The sequence below is a fragment of the Fusarium oxysporum genome, genomic scaffold (assembly GCF_000149955.1).
Source record: "Fusarium oxysporum f. sp. lycopersici 4287 supercont2.46 genomic scaffold, whole genome shotgun sequence".
Taxonomy (NCBI): domain Eukaryota; kingdom Fungi; phylum Ascomycota; class Sordariomycetes; order Hypocreales; family Nectriaceae; genus Fusarium; species Fusarium oxysporum.
The window spans coordinates 124,888-136,105 of record NW_017264849.1 but is presented as its reverse complement, the minus strand read 5'-3'; the positions used below and the strand labels follow the sequence as shown (position 1 = coordinate 136,105).

The following is an 11,218-nucleotide window of genomic DNA, read 5'->3' as shown; positions in this document are numbered from 1 at the left end:
TGATAGCTCCTGCATTCATACATGGGAGGGTTGAAAATAGGCAGAAATGCAATTCGCAACTTCACCGACTCTGCGCCACTAATTTCATAGGGATTGATTGGAAAATTGGTGACTAGACATGTCAGATCATCATTACAAAGAGGGGAATAACAGAGTATTGTACTTTACTATCAAACCACGACTCGTTCAGTCTTTATCAAACGGCGCCGTTCTTTGATAGCGAATTTCCACTCTTTAGCAATTTTCCAAGATAGTAGAACCCCAAACCCGATAAGAAGCCCAAAAGAGACCAAGATCGCCAAGACGCTGACACCAAGCGCCAGTCCTTGCCAGTTGGCGCCGCCACCTGTTTCAAGCGACGCCACGACTTGTAGCCCACTCAAGGTCACAGATGTGATCCCGAATGCGAATAAAACCGGTGCATAGAAGCGCGCAAAGTACTGTCCGTATTGGAAGTCGACTCTCTGGAAATAAGACTTGTTGAGAATAACCGGAGCGTAGAAGTTTAGACGAGTGAGACGGATTTGACCATAGGCATAGCGCAGGGAAACATCCTTGTCGAGAATCTTGACTAGATCAGACGTGAAATCGCAGAACTGCTCCCAAGTGATGCCTTCTGGTATAAGACAAAGAGTAGGATCTTTGGCGATGCGAAAGTCTGATTCGTGCTGGATGAGATAGAAGTATGTGCGTAGATAACCCAAGGCGGCTCTTCTAATACGCACATCTTCGCTTGTATCATTACTGCAAAGATGATCTTTCCAGAAACCGAAGGATCCGATAAACCGTGGAAGAGGCTTGATGAAAATACGGTCGTTAATCCATACAAGATGCAGCTTTGGATTCTCTGTCACCACGATAGACCGGCCTTGTAGTAACTGCCGATGCAGTGGCCATATACTTGTGCTGTCTTGTTTTGACATCCACCAAAGCTTATCTGAAACTCGATCTAGATCATCCGAACAGAGCTCAGATGTAAGTAGCTTCTTGATCTGATCCCTGTCGTGACGAGGGAAGCGGGGAAATCCTGGTACATAGCCAGTTGGTTCATCCCGCAGCAAGGAATGTTCTGATGCAAAAGGCGGTTTGAATACAGTAGGAAACATAGCGATGCCAGAGTTGGAAATCTTTGAGATAAATCCTCACCTGAGAGTTATACAGCGTGTCACTTGGCTCCCATATGACGACAAGCCAGATTTCTCTGTGCTAGAATATTAATTAGCTGGGAAGACTGATTATCTGGCTGGAGTGCCACCTCTACAACTGTGCCTCGGCGCTTAAAGTCGCGTTATGATTGGCCGACACTCAGTGCCTCAATGTCATTTCAACCCCCCTGCAAATCCGCATCTGCTGTTGTCTTTGTGTACCTAGAGTATAGCCCATCGTGGCTGCGTCATGACACCACCTGATTTGCGTTGAAGAATTGGAATCTCTTGTTTTATAAGCCACTCTTGCACGCTTAAGCTTGTAAACGGAAAGGTCATCTCCTTTATATAAATATTTTTCTTTTATTATTAAGCTATAAAAGAAGGGGTGAAAGATGTAAAAGGAAGGTAAAAAGTTAGAAAAAATGTCATGTAAATACTAATAGTTATTATTCTTTATGTTATATGGAAATGAACATCTAGTAGACACCCTGCATCCCACATCCCACATTTAAAGTCTGCTACTACTAAAGCGTCGGAGATACTGTCACTCTAAAGAAACAGGCGTAAACACAGCCTGCACTTAATATACTGTCGACAGGACTAGGGAAGAGAAAACTCCGCCGAGTAGATGTTTGTAATGACGACGATAGGTCTTAGTGCTTCCGATAATGCTCAATTATAATTAGTCATAGTGTCTATGAGACGAAAGTCCGACAAGCGCCACGATGATGCTTTCTTTATGTTCATATATGTCGCCCTGCTGCCCGGGCACAGCTTCAGATTGCAAACGTCCTTCGCCAACCAGCCAAATCACTCATTTCCTTTCCTCTTAACCGATCCAGCAGCTATGTCGTGGAAGCCTCTCGCCCTCGATCCCCGCTTGGAGGCAAAGTGGGACTCAATCAACTCTGAAGAGGCCTTGGCAGAGCTTAGCAGAATAGAGCTGCCCAATAGTATTGAGCAGGAGGATAAGTCGTTCCCCGGCTCCAACGGCAATGAGCTAGTCGTTTCTATCTTCCGACGCAAGATCTCGACGAATCGGAAACGTCTATGTATCTATCACATCCACGGCGGAGGAATGATTGCCGGAGATCGGTTCCTCGGCGTCAATTGGTATTTTGATGTTATCGATAGGTATGACGTGGTCCTAGTGACAATTGAATATCGTCTTGCACCTGCACATCCCTTTCCAGCACCGGTTGAAGATTGTTACGCTGGCGTGCTCTGGACAGCCGAGCACGCAGAAGAATTAGGCATCGACGTGAATAAGATCCTCACTGCTGGCAGCTCAGCTGGAGGAGGCTTATGTGTAGGCATGAACCTGCTGCTTCGCGACCGAAAAGGCCCCAAGGCCATTGGACAGTTCCTGGTCACTGCCATGCTCGACGACCGTGTTGACACCATCTCCGCCCACCAGACCGCACATATCAAAGGCTGGAACCAAGACGCAGACATCTACGGATGGACCTGTTACTTAGGTGAAAGTCGAGGAACGGATAGTGTTAGCCCGTATGCTGCGCCCTCCCGCGCCACCGACCTGGCCGAGTTGCCCCCGACGTTTCTCGATGTCGGTGCCGTCGACGTTTTCCGCGATGAAGACGTGAGATTCGCGCTGGATCTCTGCCGAGATGGGGTTCCTTGCGAGTTCCACCTCTGGCCGGGTTGTACCCATGGCACAGACGCCATCTTGCCCGATATACCTGTTTGTGCGGCTGCCAACAGAGTCAAGAAGGATTGGTTGGAACGATTCTTTACTGAAAACGATGTCAAGCTCGTTTACTAAGCGACGCCAGGGCCGCGAGGGTGCTTAAATTATTTGAGTCTATGTTGCAAGAACGTCTCCTGTTGCTGTATTAGTTTTCAATAATGAAGAAATGTACTTGTCACGTACGTATGAACAGCCGAGATAAGCAAAGCGAGCGACTTTGCGGGGTCTGCACGCGTTGAAACAATCAGTACACAGGCCGCGTGAGTATTACACCAGGCTTCTAAGACTGAGAAACACGGGGAAGGGAGGATGTGACTTAATTCCTAGCTGCATGTCGGGTAAAATACCGTCCGAGTCTGTACGCCACAACTGATGCGGGAGCTAGGACGGGCCGAGACACCCAGGACATATAACCCAACCGAGCGAAAGTGGCAAAAGCGCCCGAAGTAAATTATTCAAGTAATTTCATTTGAGCGTGGGGAGTCGTTCAAGCCACGCAGGAGTAGCTCGCTTGCAAGGGCTTGGTGTTATGAAGATTGAGAGACACAAATAGCACGAGTTGGCTGCTATTGAACCATGTAAGTTCAGATGAACGAAAGGAAGCTGACTGAGATGAGTTTCGAACTGTGATCTGGGCCATGTCCAAGACCAGTTTGTTATCTAAGAAGGAAGGAAGGAAGGTGCGCAAAAGAACAAGAGTCATTGAGTCTAGATCCATTTTGTCAACTGGATATGCAATGTAGCAGAAATATCACTTATACGAACATGAGGCTAAACATAGTGCTTACTGCAGGGGTATAGTACGAGATCAATAGTTCTACAGTCCCAGGCGAAAGTTCTGATAATTGACTGGAGGATGGCCCAGAAGTGTATTAGACAAGAGAAGAGATATCGAGGCTAAGGTTATCTTGGCAGGTGGAGGCCAAAAAGGTACATATGCAGTCAGACGGATGAACCCTTCCGGCCTAGTTCTAAAATGAAAACCCCATACATCTAACTGTTATGGGATACCAAACCCATTCGCTCCAGTTCCCGAGTAACTATTTGATCCTTCTAAATGTACCCGAGAAGTAGAAACCATCTATCCAATTAAAATATGGCATTCTGATCCTTTATTACTAGGATACAGGATGTCTATCTTTACAATACGCGGGAAGCATCCGAATAGTGAGCGAATAGTAAAGCTTCAGGCCATCTCTCTATGTATTATTTGAGTATAAAGGTGCGAGCTTGCCCTCCAGGTTCAACTTATCTTCAACAACTCAGGCATAGCTTCCCAACTCAAGACAACTCTGATACAACTCTCGAACACTTTCTGCGCCTTGCACACAGTTCATCATGGTCGCCACCAAGTTCCTCCTCATGGTTCTGGCCGCCTATGTCACGGCTACCCCAGTGGCATCAGCCCCTAAACCTGCTACAACACAATGGAAGCCTCTTGATATCAAGGCCACCATTGATTGGGATGGCATCGACAAGAAGGCCTACCAAGACCCAGCCAACTGGAACACTACCGACCATGTTATTCCTGCTGCTAAGGGGGAATCTGCAAACCCTCACTTTCATATCCTGTCGGGGCCTTGCGAGCAAGGTTCATGCCCTGACTATAGCGCAGCATTTGACCTGGTTTACACCTTCACTGCTGTGCCTGTTGATGGAGACCCTCCTCTGACTATATTTGAGTCTCAATCATCGATTCGGATCAATGATTGCAACGAATGTCTCATCCACAAGGTTGGCAGCAACCTCGGTAACAGTGTTCCTGGCGGTTGTTGGGACTTTAGGTCCTGTGGCCGCGACCAGACTATTTGTGTCGACCCGGGTAACCAACGCGCTCATCGCATTTGGAAAGGTTATGTCAAGACATGCTACCACATGAGAGTGGAATATCTGGGTGACTGCGGGTTTATCAAGTCACGCATTGTCCTGCATCCCGATGCCGAGGTTCCTTGCAATTGGTAGAGGGCCATCCGTCTGAGACAGCTTGTATTGGAGGCGATTAGTTTATCTTCTTACTATCATTCACAACTCTTCACGGCAATGCAACTAGAGAAAACACAAGGCTTTAAAGCTTCTCAACAAGCAGTTTACGTACAATCATGATTCCGTTTCGCTTGCCACCATGTTATTGCGCATGTGCACAAACTGACCGAGTTCGGGAATCAGCGACCTACTGCTGCATCAATTACCTCCATATAAAGACAGGCGACATGGAGCCCTAGAGTAAAACACACACACATCCAATTAGACACGGAAAAATCGGTGTTCGTATTACTAAAGGTTCGCACTAGTTCCACTATGATCGACAAGTGGTGCGCTTTCAAGTTCATCGAGGGTCGGTCCGTCCAAATAAGCTTTCTTTCAGACAGGGAGGCGTTCGTATATGCAATGCAATGTGTTCGGCTAAGGCAGCCACATGGCAGCACTAATAATATACTTAGTTATAGAATTTGTTAGAAAATGCCTCGATATTTGGAAAATCAGGCATACCCTGCTCTCATCGCCTTAGCCGCTCCTGCTGTCGATTATCTCGTCGGCAGCATCGCTATTCGCTTCTTAGATCTATTTTAATACTGTTTAAAAGCCGCTGTGGATCAAACCACAGGACTCCTTCTACCGCTAGTCAGGCTATACCCATGGCATGAATGCTATCTTGCCTAACATACCTGTGTCAGCAGCTGCTAAAATAGTTGAGAAGGATTGGTGGGAACTTGCCTTGTGGATAACGATGTCAAGCTGGTTTGGCTAAGCGATGAGGGCGCTTGACTTGTTCGAGTCTATATTGCAAGAACGTTTCTGCTGCCCGTATTGGGTTTGTATGGCAAGGAAATGGTGGAAAGGTTAGCGAATTAGTTGAGTGATGGGGGGTAGAGCAGAGTTAAGATTCAATAAAATGTTCATCTATCCAAGTCGAAGCAACATGTCGGGGGCGAAAACAGCGAAAGCGTAGACACAACGAATAACCCAATCAAATCGTTAGGATCTAAAATAGGTGACTATACCATTTCTTTAAGTACAACATGCTAGTCTTAACCGCTTCGTGCTATAGTAAACAGATCCCTTCTTTGGTAGGTTGTTCTTGATCCGTATCTACTAGGCCTGGCCCACGGCAGCTAAGCCATCAATCATGAGCTCGAGGTGCTTGATCAAACCGTTCTAACAGCGCTAAGGTATAGAGCCACACTTCGAGCGTGTCGCTTGCAGCTGGGACAGGAACGGGGGAAATGTTGACGATATCCAGTCTCCCGAGCCAATTAGCCGCACCTTCGAGAAAGGTGTTGCCATCCTCGTAATCAAGGCCAGGAACTGCTTGCTGCTAAAGGCGTCGAGGATATCATGTTACAGTTGTGACATTAGGCAAAAGTTTGAGGGTCTTGACATTCAATTCGTCATTATTGGAAGCGGCACGGGACGCATCGCAGCTACAAGAAATACAATAACCACGCAACATGGTGAATACTTTGATAGCTACATGAACCAGCATAGAAACAAGCTTGGATCAGCAGCTGCGACTCCTGAAAAATACTGTTATTGACTACAGGCCACCTGATAAATTAGCGATTGACAAACCCTTGGGCGATGTGACATAGGATGGAGCGATGTGGGATGTCGCTTGCGGAGATCTCGGACCTTTGTAAGCTAATGCACAAACACCACGTCCACGGTCGGAGACGCGACTATATAGACCAATTTGCCCCTCGCTCCAGTTCACAGAATAAATCACAAGCCCTCATCGTATCGTCTTTAAAATCGGTCATCATGCCCGTTGTAGCCATCGCAGGAGGCACCGCCAGTGTTGGTCGCTTTATCGTTGAAGAGACCATTGTAGATGGAAAATTCGAGGTCATCGTTCTAAGCCGAAAGGTTTGATCACGGCTCCCTGGATGTTAGGACCTCCCAGCTAACCATGTCTACACTCAGGCCAACCCAGCACTAGAGAAAGAGCTCGGTGCACGCATCCTACCTATCGACTACTCCGACCCCGATAGTATCGCAACCTTGCTCGAAGAAAACCACGTCGACACCGTCATCTCCGCACTCGGTGGACATACACCTCCCGAGCAGGAGCTTGGTCTCATTCAAGCGGCCGCTAAGTCCAAAGCCACTAAACGATACATCCCTAGCGTCTGGGGTATCAAGTATCGCCCAGAGCACTCTTGGTTCCCCATTGCCGCGGCCAAGTTATCTCTCTTTGATGCACTCGAGAAAACTGACCTAGAGTGGACCGTAGTTGCGAATGGCTTCTTTCTTGATTACTGGGGCGCGCCGAACCTCAAGACGTACCTTGACCACATGACTATCGTTCTGGATATTCCTGGAAGAAAGGCTGTGATCCCGGGCAACCCGAACCAGCCTCTTGTCTTTACTTATACCAAGGATGTCGGCAACTTCACAGCTAAGCTCTTGACGCTAGAGAAGTGGGAGCCAGTGTCATATATCATCGGCGATAGGCTCACGTGGAAGGAATTTACACAGCTTTCTGAAGAAGCTACTGGTACGTATGGGCTAACAAGAACCGCCCTCCTGCTTCGTTTACATCTGGCTATAGAAGCTGACCAGAATTGACAGGCGACAAATTTGAGGTTACATACGATTCGGTTGACCTCCTTAAATCAGGAAAGATCACGGAGCTTCCGAGCCACGAAGCTCTCTATCCCTTCTTCCCGAAACCAGCGCTGCAAGGCATGCTGGCCCAGTTCGGTATCCTGTTTGACCAGGGAGCGATGGATTTCCAGCCGGAGAAGAGTCTTAATGATATTTTCCCGGAGATCAAGACGACGACAGCTCGAGATGTTTTGGAGATTGCGTGCAAGAAATAGTCTCCTCGTATTCTACATGGGTACTACGTTACGTAGCTACTTGTACCTAGAAAGTCATTCGATCGATTAGTAGATAATAAAGCCTGATATCGAAAGCTTTGAGCACTCTTATAATCTACTGTTTAGTTACTCCAACTCTTAGCTCCTTGCATATCCGCTGTATCCCCTGAGAGCGGTAAAGTAATGCGTTATCCATAAAGAGAATACATCTCCCTCCGGCCACCTGCCGCAGTACAGCAGAAGCGCAATAAGTCAGTGAATAAATCGGCATCGCCCGATTCTTCGTCCATCCAGAAGGGAGTTCCGCTACCCGGACTTAACGCAAATAGGACTCGAACAGTTTGTAAACATATCGGATTTCGGTACCGTTGTCGTAGATAAATCATAGCTAAGGTTGCCGAATTAGGCAAAGTCGAAATCCCGCATCCCACATCGCTCAGCTCTAAAAGCCAAAATCCCACATGGCGCGTTCCAGCAATAGTACGCTTATTAAAACAAGGTATCCTTCATCCCACATCGTGCATTATGAGTAATTCTGTTACATCTCAACTTATCCCTTTCGAGATCTCCAATGTCTTCCGACCTACCTCGATTCTACTGCAACTATGCGGGATGCGCCCGGTCGTACAAGAAGAAAGAGCATCTCTTACGTCATGAGAGGGATCACTTGAACCTCCGCCCGTTTGCATGCACGTTATGTCCAGCTACTTTCAATCGAAGGTGGGTATTCCCATCTCATTGGCTTCTGGCTAATTGTTGCTAAATCTGTGAAGTGATTTGCTCAAACGCCATGGGGCGATCAGCCATCAATCCGATCAGACTCCCGAGCGAAACGATCAGGGAGAACCATCAACAGAAAACGCAGTATCTGAATCTCAAAAGTCTGCACCTGCTTCCGAGCCAGTCGATAACTGCCTGGCCACATCAGAATGGCTCCTCAGCATAGAACTAGAGGGTTTGAACCTTTCTTCGAACCCAGCTATGCAGTTACTCCAATCATCGTCTCGTAACGAGCTTGAGGCGTCCTACTTTCTACACTTTCACCCACACTGGCCTCTCCTGCATAAAAAGACTTTCTTGCACTCAGAACATCCTCCCGAACTAACGGCTGCGGTTTTAACAGCCGGACTATGGGTACTTGATACTCCAGAGACTAGAGACCAGGCCCGGTTCTATCATGATGCCCTGCTAAAGGTGCTTGACCACCAACTCGTAAGATCAGTGACTCCAATTTGAACAGCAATTCTTTGATACTTAAATAGTTCAAACTTTGTCAATCCATCACAGACTCACCTGGACCTCGAGCTGAGTTCCTCGCTTCATTTCAGGTCCTTCTCATCGCCCTGATCCTCTGCACTTACCGTGGGGCAGAGACGTTCCGATCCGCTTTCATGAACAGCAAGCATCTGTGGCAGCTCTTCCAATCCGTGGACATCTATGATCAAAAGGCAATAGACGATCGAAACTCAAGTCGAATAATCCGTGAGTGCTACCAGCGGTAAGCATACAGCCCCCCTGGCGTAAAATGCTGTACTCACATACCGAGGCTGGCCCTTTTGCACTTCAAGGTTCACGTGCATCTCAATTCGATCTTATTGCGTCACTTTCCGCAGTTCAAGACACTGGACTACTTGACGCCCTGTATGCTTAAAGTCAGGATTCCCTTACCAAGCTACTACTGGGAGGGCGATGACGCAGCATTTCCCCGCGAGGGAGAAGGGGCTGGAACGGTCGCCGATTTGCTCGTCCCGTGTACTGAATTAACTCACGTGTCGGATCTTGTAGCTTGGGACTTTACTCTGGGGATGGTTATTGGGTGTTACTTGGTGAGACCGTCGGAGGAGAACCATCGTGAACTGATAAAGCGACTGGATCCATATCTATTTTTACATCTAAAAAGTGGTAAAGACCATTAAAACACTCTATTTTCGGGCTGCTGCGAATTGATGAGCTAGTTGCTCAATACAGTCTTCCAAAGAGATAAATGGGCCAATTACCGAAAGGTTTGCTGCATGAACGCGGGCCAGCACCTCCGGGAAGCTGGGCGAGCGATGTGGGATGTGGACTATGCTAGTGACGGTACCTTTCCTACCGAACCCTAACCCAAACTACCTTACTAAGAACCCCGTAGGCGGGCTATGGGGGAAAGGCCTTGATGAAAGACAACCCACTGACATCTGGCCATAATCACGAGGGCTGACAAAACATGCGTCGGTACTCATATCGCGAGATCCGCAACGTGTTCCATGTCGATTTTATGTCTTCCAGGACAGCTTTTGTCAGCAGCTTGTATAAGGGATCGCTAACGGAGAAGCAGGAGTCCGAGCATGCCTAGCCCACCCTCGGACTTTGTAGACATAGGTCTTAACTCCTGGGTCTGGCCTAACACGGAATCCCCTAACACCGTGACCTTGACTCCACTGGACTGGGGGGCTGGCCACTACTTAAGCTTATCTCGAAGCATAAATATCAAGCTCGCCTCCATCGAACGCGTCTCCCGATATCTCATTATCACTCAGAATCAAAATACAAAAATCCACTTCTCAATATGACTGTTGCTATTGCTGGCGGAACTGGAGGCCTGGGGCGTACACTCGTCGACGCCATCAAGGCTCGCGGCAAGCATGAGGTTCTCGTTCTGTCAAGAAGGGTAAGTGAATCTTGTTGGCAAAACTCGAAGAAAAAGCTAAAGTTGGGAAGAATATGACAGGCTTGGAGGAGAGCTTGGGCGCTCGCGTTGTAACGGTAGACTACTCTGACGTTGATTCCCTCGCCTCGATTCTTGAAGAGAGGAACGTCGAGATAGTCATCTCAACTGTGAATAATATCAGCGGTGACAACAGTTCAGAGGTCAATCTCATCCGTGCCGCCGATAAGTCCAAGACAACCAAGAGATTCATCCCCAGCTATTTCGGCACCCCGTACACTCTCGAGTAGGTCCCCCCCAAGTGCTCTCAATCTGTGAGCAATAAGATCTGACATGACAACTCAAGGCAAAGCGAATCTTTCCCACCGGCGATGGCGAAGCAAGCGGCGGTAGACCAACTAGAACTTACGTCTTTGGAATGGACCAAAGTTTACAACGGCTATTTCCTCGACTACTACGGAACGCCAAAGCATAAATCTAATATGGATGATATTTCCCTCTTCATCGACATGCGGAACAATTTTGCTGCACTTCCGGGCTCAGGTGACGTGCCGGTGGTTCTCACTCACTCGTCTGATGTAGCCAGGTTCGTGGCAGCTGCTTTGGACCTGCCGACATGGGAACGAACCTCGTACGTCATTGGTGATAGAATTACTTGGAACGACCTCGCAAAACAGGCCCAGGAAGTCAAGGGTGAGTTACCATGAAAAAAGCTTTTATCAGTCGCTGATTTTGAACGAAGGCGTTCCTTTCCACGTTGTACATGATTCTGTTGAGACTCTCAAAGCGGGAGTCCTTACCGAGCTTCCTTCGCACCCGCAGTTCTACGATATTTACCCCAAGGAACATCTCCAGGGTTTAATCGCTGTGTTGGGTGCCATGTGCGAGAACGGCC

The 11,218-nt window shown here is 47.9% G+C and overlaps 6 protein-coding genes across 6 annotated transcripts; 5 read left to right on the top strand and 1 right to left on the bottom strand.

The window, feature by feature from the left end:
• Positions 1 to 93: 93 nt before the first annotated feature.
• On the bottom strand, positions 94 to 1,213 carry FOXG_17175 (uncharacterized protein). The gene has a single exon (XM_018397192.1). It carries the CDS (start codon positions 1,104 to 1,106, stop codon positions 171 to 173), a length of 936 nt encoding a protein of 311 aa, XP_018258241.1. The 5' UTR covers positions 1,107 to 1,213; the 3' UTR covers positions 94 to 170.
• A 782-nt stretch (positions 1,214 to 1,995) lies between these two features.
• Positions 1,996 to 2,933, top strand: FOXG_17174 (uncharacterized protein; the record flags this gene model as incomplete). The annotated part of the gene is made up of 1 exon (XM_018397191.1): positions 1,996 to 2,933. The coding sequence occupies one exon, from the start codon at positions 1,996 to 1,998 to the stop codon at positions 2,929 to 2,931; it is 936 nt and encodes a 311-aa protein (XP_018258240.1). The 3' UTR covers positions 2,932 to 2,933.
• A 965-nt stretch (positions 2,934 to 3,898) lies between these two features.
• On the top strand, positions 3,899 to 4,969 carry FOXG_17173 (uncharacterized protein). Its single transcript, XM_018397190.1, has one exon. The coding sequence runs from the start codon at positions 4,195 to 4,197 to the stop codon at positions 4,816 to 4,818; it is 624 nt and encodes a 207-aa protein (XP_018258239.1). The 5' UTR covers positions 3,899 to 4,194; the 3' UTR covers positions 4,819 to 4,969.
• Positions 4,970 to 6,615: 1,646 nt separating this feature from the next.
• FOXG_17172 (uncharacterized protein) lies at positions 6,616 to 7,676 on the top strand (the record flags this gene model as incomplete). The annotated part of the gene is made up of 3 exons (XM_018397189.1): positions 6,616 to 6,720; positions 6,778 to 7,351; positions 7,426 to 7,676. The coding sequence occupies 3 exons, from the start codon at positions 6,616 to 6,618 to the stop codon at positions 7,674 to 7,676; spliced, it is 930 nt and encodes a 309-aa protein (XP_018258238.1).
• A 497-nt stretch (positions 7,677 to 8,173) lies between these two features.
• Positions 8,174 to 9,540, top strand: FOXG_22771 (uncharacterized protein). Its single transcript, XM_018403184.1, has 3 exons — positions 8,174 to 8,396; positions 8,450 to 8,888; positions 8,939 to 9,540. Exons 1-3 carry the CDS (start codon positions 8,248 to 8,250, stop codon positions 9,176 to 9,178), a joined length of 828 nt encoding a protein of 275 aa, XP_018258237.1. The 5' UTR covers positions 8,174 to 8,247; the 3' UTR covers positions 9,179 to 9,540.
• A 684-nt stretch (positions 9,541 to 10,224) lies between these two features.
• Positions 10,225 to 11,030, top strand: FOXG_17171 (uncharacterized protein; the record flags this gene model as incomplete). The annotated part of the gene is made up of 3 exons (XM_018397188.1): positions 10,225 to 10,326; positions 10,377 to 10,609; positions 10,670 to 11,030. 3 exons carry the CDS (start codon positions 10,225 to 10,227, stop codon positions 11,028 to 11,030), a joined length of 696 nt encoding a protein of 231 aa, XP_018258236.1.
• Positions 11,031 to 11,218: the final 188 nt, after the last annotated feature.